Raw genomic sequence first — 19,973 nt, forward strand, 5'->3', positions numbered from 1 at the left:
TCTCTTACATAGGTGTCCATGCACATACTACACACCTGACCAAATGGTGGATTTAACATTACTGCTGACCATTTCCAAAGCTGTTTTAGTTTGAAATGTTTCAAGCCAGACACTGCTTTCTGTTCCTTTCACTACAATATGAACATCAACTTGCAGAGATTAAAAAGCATGACAGTGAATACATATATTATTTTTGTCATAGTTATGTTATCATTGCCTAGAAATGAGTGCAGAATGATTCTGGAGAAAATAATCTGCAACAAGACTGGATGAAGATCATATTCCTGAAACACTTGCACCTCCTCAGTATTTTGGTGACTCTATGCTGTGCATTAAAACATAACCTGTGAAGAGGTGATGAGTAGTCATCATCTTTTCCCGGCTTCATCAATTCCCCAAATTGATGAAGCCGAATGACACAAAGGGACGCCTTTCTCCTGCTGAGCTGAATGGTAAACACAGCCCCACCACCCAAAGCACTCAGACTCAGACTCAGACTAGACTTGCCTGTCTCAGTGTAGCCTCTCTCTCAAAGAAAAAAAAAGAATATTGTAAGAGCTAATGTTGTGGCAGCATAAAGAAGAGTCCTAAAAGGTTTACAGGAAATCTCAGTTTTGACCTTTTTAATTGTGTACGGCACTTCACACTGTCAACCAAAATCAACTTTCTGCGGACATCAGCAGATTCTCTTGATACAAGCAATCTTCTGTTTCTTTTTCTACAGTAATTCTCTTTTCTACATGTGCCTGCACATTGTGTCATTTTATTGAATTATTAAAGGTGCAATGTGTAAGAACTGAGACCACCCTCCACCTGTTGAATTCATACTCCAAAATATAGGGGGCAGCATTTCAGGTCAATACTGCTGCTAACTGAAGTTAGCTCAGTTAGCCGTGCAGCTAACTTATCGATCATAAGTTACACACACATCTTAAACGTGACATCAGAAGTGTTACTTCTTCACATTCTGTTGATAATGTTTGTTCATTTTTTGAATGTTTTAAATTCAAATCTCTTCTTTCTCACTTACACATTGCACCTTTACATTTATAAACTTGATTCTTACATTTAGGTTAAAACATTAAAATTTAAACTTTCGTACAGTGTCTTTAGTTTCAGAGCACATATTACAGCAGTGTGTTCATCATTTTCCACTGTCAATCATATACTGCAATAGTGCCACAGATGGGGAATCAAGTTTGAGACTCGGACTCGAGTGCGACTTAAGTCGCACACACAGTGACTTCGGACTCGACTCTGACTTGAGGTGCGGGACTCGTGAACAATGTTTATTTTAGGAAACGTCTGATGAGCTCGCTGTTATTCCCTCCCTCTGTTACCTATAACCTGCCTACATAACACGTAGCATCTGCTGCGCGCGGCCACACGTGAAAGAGGACAACAAACACCGCAGCTGCTGAGCCATTTATCATAAACTTTGGCTTTAAAACTTCATACAACGAGACCCAAACAAAGAAGGGCTGAACGCACATAGGTTAGTAACCTGAGGTTAGTAAATATGTTTAGCTCAGCATTGGCCTTCTAACATTAGCTTGCTTCTTGCTTTAGCTACGACCTTCGGGAGGTTTACTCTGACTGTCGTTCGTTATGAAAAGATGAATGAGCGTTTGTTTACTTGCCAAACTTGTGGTGGTCGATTAACATAATCATTTATGTCCCGCTGGCTGCCATCACGGTAATTATTAACGTCGGCTGCAACAGGTTCCAGGTTTATTGCTGATCATGTAACGTTACAGTTTTATTTAGTTATAACGTTACACTGGTTTGAGAGTCTGGGGGATGTGTTGACTTACAGTAGTTTATAAGCTGTCATTAGTTGTTGACGCATTGTACATTAGGCTACATGGTTGTGTTCTGTAAGTGAAAAACAGGTTACAGTTTCCTAATAGCTATGCAGTGTTCTAAGCAGCCTGGATTAAACGCAGCAGGTTATACGACATTCATTATAACCACAAGTGACTTGAGACTTGACTTGGACTGTACCTCAAAGACTTGAGACTTGACTTGGACTGTACCTCAAAAACTTGAGACTTGACTTGGACTGTACGTCAAAGACTTGTGAGCATCTCTGGATAGTGAAAAAAGGATTTTCTTTTGCTTGCTCCCATGGCATATTTATAAAATACATTCATATCCAGAGACAGAGTTCTGTGATTTGTGGGTGTATGTAATACCTGGAGTTTCTTTCTTTCTATATGTTTTGCTGGAAGGGTGTGGCCCAGAGTGAAGGGAAGGTGACGTTTGTACTTTGGGGCCAGAGGTAAATAACTGCTGTTGCAATGAACACTACAGGGTGAGACTACTAAACAGTGGGTTTAGTGTTAATTTACTTTTTTTATAAAGAAAAATAAGCTGGATGAAAATGTTTGTTGCTTTGATAGATACAACACACTTATTATCATCATCTCCTTACAACTCCAAGAAGAATACATGCATGTATGCATAGCACATCATACAGCTGTAATATTTAATCACTCCCAAGTTTTTCCCACAGCAGAAACACATGGGTTTCTTAAGATTTGGTCCCACCAAACAACATAAATAATAGCTGAAGCATCATTTACAACAACATCAGAGGCTTACTGACTCTGTTCATTGTCAGTTTCTCTATTTCCTGGATGTGTCACTTTGTCTTTGCGGGGAGAAGGAGTACTCCGCTTTGTGATGAATAATCAGCTTGTTGTTGACAAAGTAAAAACTGTCCGAGCGCGTCTCAAACGGGTTGGCAATCATTTCTTCAACTGAGCAGAGCAGAGCAGAGGAAAGGAGAAACATGTTCAGCAGGAGTTAGACATTGTAAGATGTAAGGTTGAAGACTATTTCTACACTAATGCAGAAATCCTAATACAGAACATCACAAAATATTCCACTTGATTTGACTCTGTGTGATTATTGTTCCATCAACATATTTAGGTTTATTTTGGGAGTGCACCATCTTAAATTATTCTCGGCAAGAGGACGTAATGCTTTTCTATGTCAAGAAAGGGTACAAACAAAATATTAATGTTTGGTATTAAAAGTAACTACCCCACTAATATGGGACAGGCTTTGCTTGACAAACAAGATCTTCATATTTATTTGCATTAGTGTTGAAAGAAAGGGTCTGTGTGTGTTTGTGTAGTAGTCATTTAATCATACCTGCTTCTGGGTCCAGGTCAGGTAAGCAGTAGATGTGCTCACAGGTGTTTCTGCTGTGTGGGATGCAGAAGCCAATCTCAAAGTCAAAGGTTTTAAGCAGGAGGTTCCTGAAAAAATGCCTCTCGATCAGACGGAAGCGGCTCAGTGACTTGCTGCCCACTGTGAACTCCAACCTGAGAGACAGGCGGCGGATCAGCTCACAGTGACCCTCCTAAGAAAACATCTTCCTTACTAGAGTAATTATTTGAGTCCCACAGTCATAACATTTAATGGACTTAGACACATGGACAGCAAGTCCAACCATATCTGTGTCTATGACAAAACAAAGTCTCAGATTTCGGTAAGAATGCATGTCTGTAAAGCTGTTGGACAACAAAAGACTAAATACATTTCAAAATAATAAAACATGAGTGACAGAAATACATTTCCTACATAAATAACTATTAATCATGTGACTTCAATGCATGTTAAAGGTGATCCAGGAGGCTTTCTTCCACAGTTGCTCAGTAAAAATTATTTTTTCCTTCCCACACATTCCTGCGACATTTGCTGAACATTCTCACTGCTTTCAGTCCTGTTTCAGTCCCAAGTAAATGTTGAGTTTTACTGAGCTCGTATAGACAAAGCATTTATTGTTTTTTAAATTTTAAGACTTACTAAATCTCTAAAAGTCTAAATAGCTCAAATGTGTGATAATTTTACACCATGTGTCCAGCCAAATTCTGGGAAAATATGCAAATGGATGGTAGATTTACTTCACTCACCAACCCAAAAACAGTGGTATTCTATTGAGTGGCTGGTACGCTTTAAGCATTCACTATCCATTGGCTTGTGGACAAAAAGTTAATGTTGCACTCTGTGTGTAACTGATTTTCAGGATTTCTTTTCAGCAAATAATGCCTCCAAATTAAACAATAAAATAGGTGGTATTGCTATGCCCTCTAGAATGTTACATGGAAGTGTTTTCTGATCTGACCCCTGTTAGCAGTCCAACTGTCTGTGCCTTCTAAGGGCCCGTTCAGACAGAGCCTGTTTTTCCAGTTGTTTTCAATAGGCAGTAAGCATTTGGGTACTAGTAATGCGCCATGTCTGCCTTGCATTTTAGATGCTCGGAGCACCTTGCGTTTTTGCAGAAGCGCTCTGAACGCCTAGAGTTGAAGATACTTCAACAGAAAATCTTCCGACATTATTGGCGTTTCATTCCCATTGTCCAATCAAACGATGAGTTGAGAGGTGGCGACGAAGTTTACAGCTGCTTAGAAATAACAATCATGGAGGACAAACTGGTGGTGGCTGTTGCTCGATACCCGGAGCTGTATGTTTTTACCAACTGTTGTTACCATGATTTGAACAGGACATCAGGCTTGGAGGGAAATTAGTGTGGTACCTGAGATTTCAATTAAGTTATTTTCATTCATTTAAACTGTACTGATAGTTAACAGGCGAAGCTCCTGGACCAGCTGTGGTAACATAACTCCCTGTGATTTCTCCACTTTCTTTTGGTCACATGTATATCCATTTTCCTGTGTTAGGCTACTGTATGAGAGCAGCCTCTCACCCTCAGTCAGAGCCAGTTCAAGCCCACCTGTCCATTGATTGATAGATAAGATATATAAGATATAGGCCGCACACACACACATACACACACACAGTAGCCTATATCTTTAAACAAAAGGTACCTATATGTGTGTTTACTTCACAGCAAAATCATGGTTAGGCTTCAGACAGGTGATGTGGTGGTTGCCTAGCAACAATTTTAAAAAATCACACCGCACTGCTTCAACTAAAAAGGCAGTGCAGCACACCTGGTTGGAACACGAAACTGTTCCAAATTACTGCTGCTGAAGATCTGTTTCAACATCATAGTTAAGGTTTGGTTAGGTTTAGGCACAAAAACATCTATGTTAGGGTTAAAATGCCTACTTTGTTAATGTCAGGGGACCTTTATTCAACATCAACATTCATCAAACCTGTACATTTGTCTCTAAAGTGAGATCCATGAATACAGATTTACCTCATAGTTTTAGATATTATTTTGTAAATAATCCACAGTTCTATAATTATACAACTAGACAAGCTAAGAATCTTCATCGTCCTCTGTATTAAACATTGTGGAGTTATCTTGTGGAATGAATGTGCATTTAATGGATTTCTCTGGGTACAAAAAGAGACTAGAAATGCCCTGCTGTCAAAAAACATTTGAGCTGAAAGTAAAATGGTTACTAAAACAGCAGTTCATTCTATACATTAGAAAATTACTCCTGCTTCTCTGTATTCTTTTTACTTCACATTTATTATTACTTGTAATGTTTACTATTACGAATATTTAAAATGTATTTGTGATTTTGTATTGTATCTGGGTATGGTTATTCATAGAAGCCATTAAAGGCTTCTACCACACCCTCACATGTATTTTTTTTCTTTTAAGATTTCCTTAATGTTTTTGTTATCTATGTGTGTGAAATTGTTAATATTAATAATAATAAATAAATAAATTATCTTCGTACTGGCGACCTGTCCAGGGTGTACCCCGCCTTTCGCCCAATGTCAGCTAGGATTGGATTGGCTCCAGCCCCCCGCGACCCTGTACACAGGATAAGCGGTTGACGATGGATGGATGGATGATCTTGGTTACAATAACAAACATATGGTTAAGGTTAGGGAATGATCGCGGTCAGTCTGAAACAGGAAATGAACAGCAATTTCTGGTGCTGAAGTCCAAAGTTTTGTTGTCCCATCCATCCACCCCAAACTACTTCTCATGTGGACCAAACAAATTCTTTCTTGGTTTTAGGTCAATGTATGTCCCTGCACTCGATACATCCAACAGCCAGAGCAGTCAATCCAACAGAAGGAAATATCTCTGACTTACGTAGCGCCTATCTCTCTGAGGGCCAGGAATGCAGGGGAGAAGTAATACCGGATGAATCTGCTTGTATCAAGTTCAATGACGTCTTGAATTTCTGGAGAAAAGTAAGGAGAGGAAGAGAGAAGACATTAAAAGAAAAAACTAGAAAAGAGGTGTTGGGAAAAACTATTATGAACAGGACGCATTTCCGGCTTGTCCTTCCTGCCTCAACTGGTTCATGGGTCATACACACTATCTCCTCCGACAACCTCTTTCGTTTCTGCATTTTAGTAATTTCACTAAAAGTAACTGCTGGTCAACATTGATCAGCTCCAACTCCAACATGATCCACTTAGTTTCACTCTCCAATGGTTATAGTAGCCTACACCAACAACAACAGTAGCTAAACTCAACTGTCCAAGGTAATCAAACTTCTCCTAGCCTTTTTATGAACCCATGTCCTCCATAGCTCCATAGCAGTATACTTTACTACTGACTATATGACTTGATTCCAATGTCTATTTAAAGATAACAGCACAAGAGAACTGCCCTGCTTGACGGAAAAATTGAATGAGCACCCTTTCAACAACCTGACTTTTGCACCCGGCTGATGTGACAAATCCATCTGTGATCTCCTCTGTGACATCTGTCCATCTTCACAACACTAAAATGTTTCAGTCAGTTATATTTCCATCAAATTTGGTTCTGAATAATTATTGTCACCAGAGGATGATTTCTAATGTCGATGACCCTTTGACCTTTGCTTAGTGGAAGATTCTGTCAAAATGTTCTCTTAAGTAATCTAGTCCATGACAAGGTATCTTGAATAGTAATGCCTGGATTTTTTATATATTTTTATTCATTGTCCCTGGTGGAAGAATCAGTGTTTTTGGTGATCCTCTGACCTTTTGTCTAGCACCACCAACCGAAAGGTATTGTAGCTCATCAATGGGTGAGTTGTCATCGACTCTTCTTCCTTTTAGGTTAACATATTGTCAAGTCTTACAACAATACTCACGTATATTGAAATAATCCAAAATCACAGTGATTGTTCTGTGTAGAAACCAGCCAGTTGTAAGTTGTTATAGAAGATCAACATTTTTAGCAGCCTATGTTGTTCATACCTTCCATTACATTTCAGTGTGGGCTGTAAGGACAAATGCAGCCTCTGGGGATTACTATCATGGCTTTAGACTTTCCATTTTCCTGAGAACATTAAGCATCTCAACAAATGTAAAAACAAAGATGAAAAGGTACCTGTTGGACAGTGTTTTTTGAAGTCAAGGATCACTGCTCCGCTGCCCAGGTCTCTGATTTTGAAGCGAGAGAAGTTTACGTTGTAGATGTTGTCCTCTGGTGAACACAGGTACTCTGCCACACATCCAACCAACAACAGCTGAAAATTCACCTCTTCAGAAGAGTTTTATGCTTGACATGGCATGGAATTGGAGAGAGAAACTGGAAAAAGTGAGATTTGTTGGAGTGCCCCAATATGCTTTTCTACTAAATTCTCTTTAATCACAGCAATGATACAAGATTGACTTCATTTTAAATTGTATTAACATGGCATATGCCTGATATGGTGTCATGTCAGTTTTATTAACTAAGCCCGATATCACAAATCACAAATTTGTCTCAGGGGGCTTCAAAATCTGTCCAGCATACGACACCCTGCGTCCTTACACCTTCAATTCAGAAGTGTGTTCAGAGTAGAACAACATGACTAAATTATAGTATGGACCATTGTGATGACAAAGTTACACATAGATTGTAACATATATGAAGAATATGGATCCGGAAGGACATTGAGGTATCTCCAAATAATTTTGACCTGAGCCCATGACCTCCTCAGACGGACTACACAAACACACAAGAGGCAAAAGTCAAGCACACCATTCACACAGAGGGAGGGAGAGAGGCAAGAGGAGAGGCTGAATCTCCTGGAGGACAGAGATCCAGATCCAAAACATCTGGAGAGAGACATGGACAGTCAGGAGAGGGAGAGAGGTCCAAGGACAGCTGATGGTCCAGCACAGAGAAGCCTGAGTGAAAGGAGAGGACATGGAGAAGAAACTAGAGAGCGAAAGGCAGGGAGAGATAGTGGTTTTCAGAAAGTTTACAGGGTTCTTGCCAGGCAGGACAAACCTGGACTGGACATTGAGGACGAGAAACAACAGGTTCAAGGTTATCAAATTCGATAGAGTTTTAAGTTTGGATTTAAAGTCCCCAACATAGCCACACTTTTAAAGCCTGGGAACCGATGCCTTGTATTCTGAGAGCGGAGAGACGTAAAGAGGCGAACCCATTTACATTTTTGTAAGTCATCAGAAGCACCTCCAGGACTGATCTGACATAGATAGGGAGCCAAAGAAGGGAAGCTAAAATTGGTGTAATATAATCACATTTCCAATGGCCAGTGACTACCATCTCAGTATTTTCAGAATACAGGAGTAGGAAATGACATGACATCTAGTTTTCCAAAGCAGACAAGCAGGCCTCTAATTTAGTAATGTAGGAATGATCTTCTGCCTTTACAGGCACATGCAGCTGAGTATCATCAGCTTGAAATATAAAGAGAGAAGAGAAGAGGGTAACGACCAGAGCCCTGTGGTAACCTACTCCATATTTCACATCAGAAAATGTTGATGTGGTAGGAAACACACTTACAGATAGGTTTCACCATGTGAGAGCCGGGGCAGAAACGCCAAATTGACAAACAGAACTTTTGGTTATTAGACCTAAGAGAGCAAGCTGATGAGTAAGGGCATAGCAGTTCAGCCACATTATGCAGGTGCCTGAGTGTGCAGTGCTCTATAAGTGCTCTTTATAAGCCAGAGAAGAGATGTCAGCATGGGAGTGATGTGAGACCGTCTATTTGTCGGTCTCACATCTCTAGTTGTCAGAAACTACAGATCTCAGTTAACAAATATTTCTTATATGGAAAAATCAAGATCGAGTCAGCTGCCTAACATGGGTGTCAAATGATGCGGATCAAATATAACCCCTAGATTTTGAAGGCTGGAGTGGGCAGCAGAGGAGAGAGGCCAAATAATTTGCATAGTAATATAATGGGATATTTGCTCATCTGACAATTATACTTTCCCCCAGTTTTGTAAATATCCAAGTGGGAAAATAACAATGTTGGTTAACATGTTAAGGAGCTAACATATATACAGTAGTATTTTCAAATTGTGGACAGTCGCTCTACGGGACTGGTTTGAGTGCACAGATTATATCACAGGAGAACCACATCAACCTTGAGGATTATACATTATCACAACATCATACATCAGCAAATATGTGATGTAGTGATCACTAAGACAATAAAACCATTCCCCAACCAGAACATCTAGATGAACGGAGTGGTGACGACGCCAAGAGGCAAAAAAGTTTGGTCAGGTGCCGAGGAAGCATTTAGCAACACCAGAGTGAGACTGAACGCTGGCGTCATGGAGGAGAAGCGGAAACTGGAGAGACACCACAACACCAAAGATATGTGGCAGGCAATCAAAAACATCACAGGTTACAAAAGCAGGAGCTCCCCCATCATGTGTGAGGCCACATTACCAGATGAACTTAACACATTTCATGCTCCTTTTGATGTGCTCAACAAAGAGTCAGCTGTAAAGTCTACTCCACCTGCAAAGGAGTACATACACTGTATATGCACACACACAGTAACACAAACACAGAGTAACACACACACACACACACACACAGCTTCCTTCCTCTAGACTCCTTATTTCCAGTTTCTTGTTCTGAGGAACAGTAACTGGTTTTCAAAAGCTGACTCACCCCTAGTGTAACTGTTCAGCTGTAAGACATACTGCGGGGTCACTGGTTCACCAGGTCTCCATTCAGCCACCACCTCCCCCTCCTCTGCTTCTTGCAATGTGGTCCCTCCTGAAACAAATCCGTTCCAATCCTCCATGCCTCCATCGACCCCCATCTCTTCATCTGTCCCCCCTCCCTCTTTCTGCTCCCCTGTGCTTTCATCATTCTGAGTTTGGCACTGCTCGCTGTTTCCAATTGTGGTTTCTTCTTGGCCCTCCATCTGGTTTCCGGCAAATGGCCTGACTAAACCAAGCTCAATGTGTTACAAGTATTTGCAAAGTGTGGCAAATGCAGCTTCAAAGGATGTAATCCACAGGTCAGCTCAGGCTGGTGGTGTCTAAACTGATTATGTCAGACTGGATTTGGCAATATGAGTCATTCCCTAGATAGATCTGGCTATGGTATCACCTAATGGTCAAAGAACTGTAAGCACATTCTCTGGACATCATCCGCAAAGTAAAAGATGCTCTTGTCTCTCTGAAATCAAGCATTGGCTGTCCCAGGATGAAAACAAATCTGAAACAACTGTACTTCTTCATTACTTGGACTCTTTGTTTGAATCAAATTGCATTTTGTGGCTTTAAGCACATACATAGATTGTTTGTGATCGCATGTTTCTTTACATCTTTATTACTGGACGCAATTAACCCCATAAAAGAGGTAGAGCTACTTAGCAGAGATTCAGGAGCAGGACCACACATCAATTATGTCACTCCCAGCATTTCCATAAATACAAACACAAGCCATCTCCTCTTCTTCCTTCTTGCATTCTGCACCCCTCCCCCCCTATTTTGTCTCCTGAACTCCTTCCTCCCCATAGGGTTATTAGGGGGTCCGTCGTGCCCTGGTGTTGCGGGCGGATTTCCCTGTGTTTAAAGGTTCAGTGTGTAATATGTATGAGGGTCTATTGACAGAAATGCAATATAATAGGCATCATAGTTTTCAGTTGTGGTAAAGTTTTTAATCGCGATTAATCACATTGTTATGCACAAAATTAAATAATGAATTCTAAAGTAGTGTATTGTGCACTTTTAATTTAAATGTACTGCTATATACACAAAAGTGCACTAACATGTGGTTTGAAAACACTTTAAACAAATATGGTGCTTTTTACCAGCAGTATTCCCTTTACACAGTAGCAATAAAATATTTCTTGTAAATCTCAACTTAAACATTAATGTGAAACTGTAGGTTGTGCTCGCCTCATGCACACGCCTGCCTGCTGCCGAAGTTGAATTGTCTTGAACTTTTTGTACGTGATGCGGAGCACTGCACAAATTATTGGAAGAGAGAAGGGTCCTGCTACGCTGGAATTTGCACGGCAGACCATCCCTACATACAAAGTGGGTCCTTTTACATGGAGGTCATCATGTTGCACCGCCATGTTTCTCCCGAACAGTCAAACGGCTCAACAGAGTGCATTTCATCACTATGCTGAATACATAACAACAACTCAACTTATTATTAGTATCAGTCGACTGGTTTATTAGAAGTAAGAAATGAGTGAAATTTGGACTAATGGAGACCCACACTTGCACGAGAGCCAACAGAGTGTGTCGCCCACCGTAGCTTCTCTTGCAAGCTTGGAAAGGGAGATCGGTGAGCAGTGCATTCATGTGGTATCGAAATAATCAGAATCTTTTTTCCTCTTTAAATCTTTATAACGTGTATCTAAATAAAGTGTACATGGGACATGAAGTATACAGAATTTTGATTCATGCAAAATCAAGTTTTGCATATACATATTTTGCCAACATTTAAGTTGTAATATGGTTATAATGGTTAGTTTGCTGTGAACTAGATGTCTGCGTGTTGTTTATACATGCTGATAATGATAATCCAACACATCTTTGAAGAAGTGTCTGTGGATTCCACATTCCTTTACTTAAGAGAACATAAGCACATGAATGCACCGTGAGCCGCTGGTTGCAATTCGCAATTCTCACCACTAGATGCCACTAAGACTTATACACTGAACCTTTAAAGCTAGTACAAAAGTCAGCTGCTCTGCTATAAATAAATTAGAGATGAGATCACGCCTTTTTCAGCCTCTCTTCACTGGTTACCAGTCAGCATAATTTGACATTTTTAGAGCAGAAGAAGGGCAAGAGGCAGATGGATGCAGAGATTAATATGGTGAAAGACGTTTGACTCTAAACAAACTCGTTTGAGACAACCAGTCATGCTCACACCAAAGGACAATTTAGGGTCACCAATCAACCTAGGCCACATGTCTTTGGACCATGGGAGGAAGCTGGAGCACCCGGAGAGAACCCACGCAGACACACACACACACACACACACACACACACACACACAAAAAGGGAGGGGAAACAAGAGAGATAAATGGAAAAAACAGTCACAGCACTTACTGTTACATGTCCTATGTAAACACTTTTAAACATGGTTTTAAACATGTTATGTAAATAAAGGCTATTATTACTATTATCATCATTTTATTTGCTGTTCATGAGTTACAGACTCCCTCTGGTATCTTACATAATATAAACGCATGATCTGATCACGGAAAACATGCTGCATGCTACACAAAAAAACATTTTAAAATATCACCCACCTAAAATATTCCCTTGCTCCCACTGGAATTAGCCCTGTGTGCATCTGAACTATGTCATGATTGATTAAGGACTGATTTGTTGAAGTGATGGCCTCCGTTCCTGACAACCACACACAAATGTCAGAGAACCTAACGATTAGATCTCAAGCTCAGTTAGTTCACATAATCGCAGGGCTTAAGGCAAGACATTTTTTTGTGCCTGAAATGTGTTCAGGGTTTATGACAAAGATGGAGGGTAGAGGGCAAGAGCGTGTGAGAGCTGCCAGCTATTGTTTGCGATTTCTATCGCTGTCGGTGCAATGTGCAATGTCCATCAGCTAAGAGACTCAATGATGTGCTGCACACTTGTTCAGCAAACGTGTTAAGTTTTGCCCCTTTTTTACTTAACATGCTGTGAGCGGGGTTTGATCCATCAATCTCTGGATCCAGAGCAAGAGCAAGACCTCAACCACCGGACTACTCAGATACACTGTGAAGGGAAGGCTTTCAAGTTTCTTTGTCCATATGTCTTATTCTGACAAAAAAAGGCCTCCAAAGCACCAATAGAAGGCATAGTTTGCTTAGAAACATATTTTCTGTGATGTCTACTCCGCAGTTGAAAAATAAAATAAACAGCCAAAGAATTGTGCCGTGAAAGACTTAATATCATGTAAACAATGATTGCATTTAGAAAGACTAACTACACTGCTCAAAAAAATAACACATCCTAGATCTGAATGAATGAAATAATCTCATTAAATACTCCTTTCATTACATAGTTGAATGTGCTGACAACAAAATCACACAAAAATTATCAATGGAAATCAAATTTATCAACCCATGGAGGTCTGGATTTGGAGTCACACTCAAAATCAAAGTGGAAAACCACACTACAGGCCGATCCAACTTTGATGTAATGTCCTTAAAACAAGTCAAAATGAGGCTCAGTAGTGTGTGTGGCCTCCACGTGCCTGTATGACCTCCCTACAACGCCTGGGCATGCTCCTGATGAGGTGGCGGATGGTCTCCTGAGGGATCTCCTCCCAGACCTGGACTAAAGCATCCGTCAACTCCCGGACAGTCTGTGGTGAAACGTGGCGTTGGTGGATGGAGCGAGACATGATGTCCCAGATGTGCTCAATTGGATTCAGGTCTGGGGAACGGGCGGTGCCAGTCCATAGCATCAATGCCTTCCTCTTGCAGGAACTGACACACTCACTTCTCACAAGGGGTCTGAGGATCTCATCTCGGTACCTAATGGCAGTCAGGCTACCTCTGGCGAGCACATGAAGGGCTGTGCGGCCCCCCAAAGAAATGCCACCCCACACCATTACTGACCCACCGCCAAACCGGTCATGCTGGAGGATGTTGCAGGCAGCAGAACGTTCTCCACGGGTCTCCAGACTCTGTCACGTCTGTCACATGTGCTCAGTGTGAACCTGCTTTCATCTATGAAGAGCACAGGGCGCCAGTGGCGAATTTGCCAATCTTGGTGTTCTCTGGCAAATGCCAAACGTCCTGCACGGTGTTGGGCTGTAAGCACAACCCCCACCTATGGACGTCGGGCCCTCATACCACCCTCATGGAGTCTGTTTCTGACCGTTTGAGCAGACACATGCACATTTGTGGCCTGCTGGAGGTCATTTGGCCTCCTCCACGTCTCCTGATGTACTGGCCTGTCTCCTGGTAGCGCCTCCGTGTTCTGGACACTACGCTGACAGACACAGCAAACCTTCTTGCCACAGCTCGCATTGATGTGCCATCCTGGATGAGCTGCACTACCTGAGCCACTTGTGTGGGTTGTAGACTCCGTCTCATGCTACCACTAGAGTGAAAGCACCGCCAGCATTCAAAAGTGACCAAAACATCAGCCAGGAAGCATAGGAGCTGAGAAGTGGTCTGTGGTCACCACCTGCAGAACCACTCCTTTATTGGGGGTGTCTTGCTAATTGCCTATAATTTCCACCTGTTGTCTATTCCATTTGCACAACAGCATGTGAAACTGATTGTCAATCAGTGTTGTTTCCTAAGCGGACAGTTTGATTTTACAGGAGTATGATTGACTTGGAGTTACATTGTGTTGTTTAAGTGTTCCCTTTATTTTTTTGAGCAGTGTACATAAAATTTTAAACTAACCACTGAAAGTCAGTAAGGACACCACATTTTGTTAGCATCAAGTTCTAAAAACAAACAGCTCTGTAAATTCACAAGCTATAATATATTAATATCATGAATCAAATCAATGTCAGGCACAGGAAGTAGTATTCTGAGGACCGTCTCTTTACCACTATGTCATTGAATACCTATCAATGCAGCAGTTCTTATCAAATGAAACAGGCACTTCACTCCTGGTTTCACTCGGGAACCACCACAAGAATGACAATTACCAACAAAAAACACTATTTTCTTAGCATACATGTTTAACAAAACATAATAAAGTAACATTTGTATTTCACACAAATAGTAGACTTATTAGCAAATTTTAACAAAACTTTTGCTGCCATGCATCGTGGGAAGTTTGAGGGACTTATGTTTTGTTAATCATGTCTGCTTGGAATATGGTGTTTTTTGTTGGTAATTGTCATTCTTGTGATGGTTTACTATTGAAACCAGGAGTAAAGTGCCTGAACGAGAACGATGTTGAAGAATAAAATAAATAAACAGCCAAAGAATTATGCTGTGAAAGACTTAATTTCATGTAAACAATGATTGCATTTAGACTGACAACATTTTGAGAGTAACCACTGAAAGTCAGTAAGGACTCCACATTTTGTTAGCATCAAGTTCACACAACGAACAGCTGTGTAAATTCACAAGCTATAATATATTAATATTGTGAATCGAATCAATGTGCGGCGCATGAAGTGGTACTCTGAGGACTGTCTCTTTACCACTTCGCTATTGGATCACAGAGGTTTTTGAGTAACATTGTGAAGTATTGATGAAGATACAGTTCACTTGCCATAAAAAATTAAGCTTTGCAGCTGTCCTTTGGGGGTTTTTTTGTTACAGCTTGAGCAGCTAAGCATGGAAAAGTAAAGCATGAGCCTGCAGAATAATTACAGAGATACTTAACACAAGCTGAAGAATTGGGGAACAAAGAAGACAATCAGAAATTACTACTTGAGCTGACTCAAACTTGACTATAGGCTAGCTAGCAATGCAGCCATTTTTATCAAATGAAACAGGCACTTCACTCCTGGTTTCACTAGTAAACCACCACAAGAATGACAATTACCAACAAAAAACACTATATTCTAAGCAGAATTTTGTTTTAACAAAACATAAATCACAAAGTAACTTTTGTGTTTCCAACAAATAGGACACTTATTAGCAAATTTGAAAAAACTTTCTTCACCACCATGCATCATGGGAATTCTGAGGGACAGGGTGATACAGAGCAGCCATCAAAGTCAAGCAAGTCCATCAAAAATTCCCATGATGCATGGCGTTGAAGAAAGTTTTTTCAAATTTGCTAATAAGTCTCCTATTTGTTTGAAATACAAATGTTATTTTATTATGTTTTTGTTAAACATGAGTGACAACACTGACTCGATTTTTCTTTACTAGGCATTTTTATTCATTTATTTATTTTTTTTAAACCTGTCCTGCCCAGCAGCCTGGTATAGAGTATGATGAGCTGGATACCATATTGTGCCAGACAGATTTTACTTTAACAAGAGAGTATTAATATACTCCTTTGTCTGTTTTATTATTTATTTAATTATATATTGAATTGTCACCGGGCCGGACAGGGGGGCAGACACGGGGATGGGGGGGCACAAACAGACAACACAGAGAAAGGACAAGACCTGTAAGAGAAGGGGGATGGAAGGTGGGGACAACAGGGAAAAGCAGTGGGAAGCACCAATTGCAGAAAGCAACGAAACCTGCAATAGAACAGAGAGGGGGGAAAACAACAACAAACAAACACAAACAAAAACAAACAATAAAAATAATAATAATAGTAAAAGACAACCAGCCGAACAGCAGCAATAAACAGCTGACATAGTAAGACAACTAAGAGAAAAATGAAAACAAGAAACAGTCCAGCACACTAAATAAGCAACACAGAACAGCCATGAGAGCTGGAATAATAATTAATTTAAATAAGTAACTGAAAAAAAAGCATCAGGAATAATTCTACCAGGGACAACCTAAATTTGTTTGTGTCTATGTGTGAGACTGTGTGTGTCTGTGTGAGTGTGGGTGAATGTGTCTGTATGTGTGTGTGTACATGTGTGTGCGCATAAGCCTGTTAAAGAATGTAGTTGTTAGACTGTGCCACACCTACCCCAGCAACAGGCAGGCAAGAACCCCAGTAGCCAATAGGAGTGGGAGAAAGAAAGAAAAAAGAAAAAAATCAATCAAAAAAACAAAGACTCCCAGATGCACCGCGATGCAAACACGGAATACCCCGACCCAAATGCCAGTTGACAACGTAATGCCGACAGAACGCAAGAAGCATAACCCACGGAAGAGCAGCGCCCATTCCGACCGCGGCGCGCACACAACATAGACCAGTGCTCCCACCCTGCACCCCACCGCCGCGCAGCGCACAACCAAAACGCCCAAATGCCACGCAATCATCAACACCAATGCACAAGTGATGAGCCCAACGCGCACACTGCGACACCCAATGCCCAGCAGCCCCCCGCGTGCGTGCGAGGTCAGGCAAACGAGAGAGAGCAAGCGGAATAACACGACAGCGAAAGCCAGCAGAGAGAAACACCAGCAGCAAGTCCCAGTCCGGCTGCAAACGCCCCGCACCATCACCGTGCACCCGCCAATAAAAGTCCGCCATCCCCCCAACCGCCAGAAAAAACTAAGGCCACCGGCGCAAGCCGACATCCCCCATGCCCAGCATGCCCCCCGGCCGCCGTGCAACACCAGCCAAACCAGCAACGAGGCAAAATCAACCAGCTCAGCTGCATGCCACCACCAACCCACCCACCCGTCAAGGGCCGAGAACTCCAGGCACAAGCCCAGAACAAACCGGAGCACAGCCCTGCCCCGCACCCACACTGCACATCCCGAAAACTAACTATTTGCCTCAGTATCCAGAGGGGATCCGAGAGCAACGAAGCAAAACAGGGACGCAAACTGGTCCCTCCCAGCCAACGAGGAAATGCCTCCCCTGGACTCCAATGCACAAACTAAACGCCCAGCAGCCATTCAGAGACCCTGCCCAGGGAAAAAGCATAACGCATCAAGATGCATCGACAATCGCCCCACAATCCCACCGCAGCCCTCCAGGTCTAGGTCAAGAGTGGGCCCCCATGCCAGGGGAGCCCTGACCCCCCCAGCCCACCCCAGATCAGGCAAGGCCGTCACCAACCCCACAGAACCCCCGACGCCCGGGGATCCAGGGGCAGGGCACAAGGCCAATGCGAATCTCCCCCACTCCTTCAACCCCTCTGCCTGCCTCTGTAAATGTATTGTTTTGTGTTGGATGCATGTCATGGATTGTGAAGTGTTGTATGGTGGAGTAAAGATAAGGTGTGTGGTAACTAAGGTGTAGTTAAAATTGGAGGGTAGTTGTGACACAGGCACCCCACAACTGTCAGGTAGTGGAGCCTCCCATGGTGCCCCTCCCACCCCCCAAGCCCTCTGTGTCTATTATGTAATTAAAATTGAGGGGCGGCCAGTGGGGGAGGATGAAGGGCGAGGCCCCAATAAAGAAGCCCCACCCACCAAACGCCCTGTAGCCTGCCCGCCCCCCAGAGTCCTAAGGGTGTTGTGAGACATGACCAAAGGGGGAAAGGTGAAGGAGGTCATAGGGAGGCTAGAATGGCCCCATCATTCATTCAGTCCCGTCCCCCCACCCCCCTAAGCAGGAGGACGCCAGGTCCCTCCAGCCCAGGGCTTATAGCAAGAGCCCCTCTAGCACCGGCAGCACCCCAGAGTCAGCGACAACCCCGCCCAGCCCCAGGGCAGATCCAGGGGAGCCCAGCCCACCCAGCGCGCAGACCCGCCCCAGACCCAGAGGCTCCAAAGCCCCGAGTCCCAGACCCCCACACACCCCCGAGGCAGGTCAGTGCAGCCCCAACCCAAAGTCCAACAATACCCCGTCCTCGCCGGAGCCCCTCCGGCAGCCCCACTGCCACCCCCCCACCACACCGCTCCCCCACAATCAGGAGCACTCCGAGCACCACCGGGCCATCACCACAAGCATCCCCCCCGCCAACCCCCACCGCCATATGTATGATGTGTCAACCTCTATACTAATGTCATTTAGGTCCCCCAGCACGCAGTGATGGGGAAACTGGGACGGGGTAACTTAGCCATATCATAGGTTCAATTCCAATTCAATTCAATTTTATTTATATAGCGCCAAATCACAACAACAGTTATCTCACAGCGCTTTTCATAAAAGAGCAGGTCTAGACCGTACTCTATGATGCTATTTACAGAAGCCCAACAGTTCCCACCAAGAGCAGCACTAGGAGACAGAGGCAAGGAAAAACTTCCTTTTAAGAGGCAGAAACCTCGAGCAGAACCATGGCTCAGGGTGGGCGGCCATCTGCCTCGACCGGTTGGGGTGAAGGAGAGAGGGGGGGGAGCGAGGGAGGGAGAGAGAGAGAGAGAGAGAGAGAGAGAGAGGGAGAGGGCAAGAGAGGAACAGAGAGAAAAAGAGAGGGATGGAAGGAGAGAGGGGAGGGAGGCAGCCTACACAATATACACACAGAGGTACAGACAGTAAAGGTGATGTTGCTATAGACTAAATGAAAAATGGTATAGATATTTATAATAGTGTTAATGATAACAATCGTAATGTTAATGATTATAATAACAATAATAATAATAGGACTAGTAACAATAGTTGTTGCAGCAGAGGGTGTCGTGCAGGAACACGGGGGCAGCAGGTGACCCGCAACCACAGATCCAGAGCCAGAAACACCTGCAGGAAGTGATAGGAGGAAAGAGGAGAGGGACGAGAAAGCACAAGACTACCGGAAAGGGGAGAAGTTGTGTTAGTAACATGCAATAATAGGATGAGGTTGCATACAGAGGGAGAGAAAGTAGAGGAGAGAGGAGCTCAGTGCATCATAGGAAATCCTCCAGCAGTCTAGGCCTATAAATATAAATATTATATTTATTTATAATATAAATATAAATCGATGAAAACACTGGTCAATTTAAACTTCAAAAAAAGGGTCCCAGACCCTTGCCGCTGGCCTCCGGCCCGTCCTCCAGCAGGTTTCCAGCCACATTGTTGGCCTTCCTGCCGTCCCCCTGAACTCCGCCACCGGGGTCATATTTCAGCACGGCCACCTGGACTGTTTCCCCTCTGCTCTGCCCGGCCTGTTGGGTCGTCCTCCTGGGCGACCTTCTGAACTCTGTGGTCCATCTGATGTGCCGGGCCTGTTGGGTCAACCTCGGGGTCGGCCCCTCGAACTGCTGTTTACCCCTGGCCGCCTCAGTCGGCCTCCTGAACTGCCTTGCCCGGCCTGTTTTTGGCCAAAAGACTTTTGTTTTATTTTTCTGGCCTGCCACCTTACCTCCCTCCGCCCACCCTGGGCCGGCTTGACCTGTTGTTTTGGGGTTCTGTCGTCTAGTGTTTAGTAACCTTTGTCA

The 19,973-nt window shown here is 43.0% G+C and overlaps 1 protein-coding gene across 1 annotated transcript; it reads right to left on the reverse strand.

Moving 5' to 3' along the window:
• Positions 1 to 2,496: 2,496 nt before the first annotated feature.
• Positions 2,497 to 10,061, reverse strand: unc119.2 (unc-119 lipid binding chaperone B homolog 2). Its single transcript, XM_038737132.1, has 5 exons — positions 9,803 to 10,061; positions 7,265 to 7,378; positions 6,032 to 6,122; positions 3,160 to 3,332; positions 2,497 to 2,762 (listed from the first exon to the last, which is right to left on the reverse strand). Exons 1-5 carry the CDS (start codon positions 10,059 to 10,061, stop codon positions 2,629 to 2,631), a joined length of 771 nt encoding a protein of 256 aa, XP_038593060.1. The 3' UTR covers positions 2,497 to 2,628.
• Between the last annotated feature and the right edge of the window lie 9,912 nt (positions 10,062 to 19,973).

The sequence above is a fragment of the Micropterus salmoides genome, unplaced genomic scaffold, assembly GCF_014851395.1.
Source record: "Micropterus salmoides isolate LMB-PRFRI ecotype aquatic unplaced genomic scaffold, ASM1485139v1 Ms_hic_scaffold_10, whole genome shotgun sequence".
NCBI lineage: Eukaryota > Metazoa > Chordata > Actinopteri > Centrarchiformes > Centrarchidae > Micropterus > Micropterus salmoides.

Bases quoted from the DNA above. Each gene is read 5' to 3' on its own strand.
- unc119.2 (XM_038737132.1), bottom strand. From the start codon at position 10,061: ATGGAGGGCCAAGAAGAAACCACAATTGGAAACAGCGAGCAGTGCCAA. The intron at 6,123-7,264 runs GTACCTTTTCAT...ACTTTTCTCCAG, and splicing joins CAAAAAACACTGTCCAACAG to AAATTCAAGACGTCATTGAA. The intron at 3,333-6,031 runs GTAAGTCAGAGA...CCTGTCTCTCAG, and splicing joins CTCAGAGAGATAGGCGCTAC to GTTGGAGTTCACAGTGGGCA.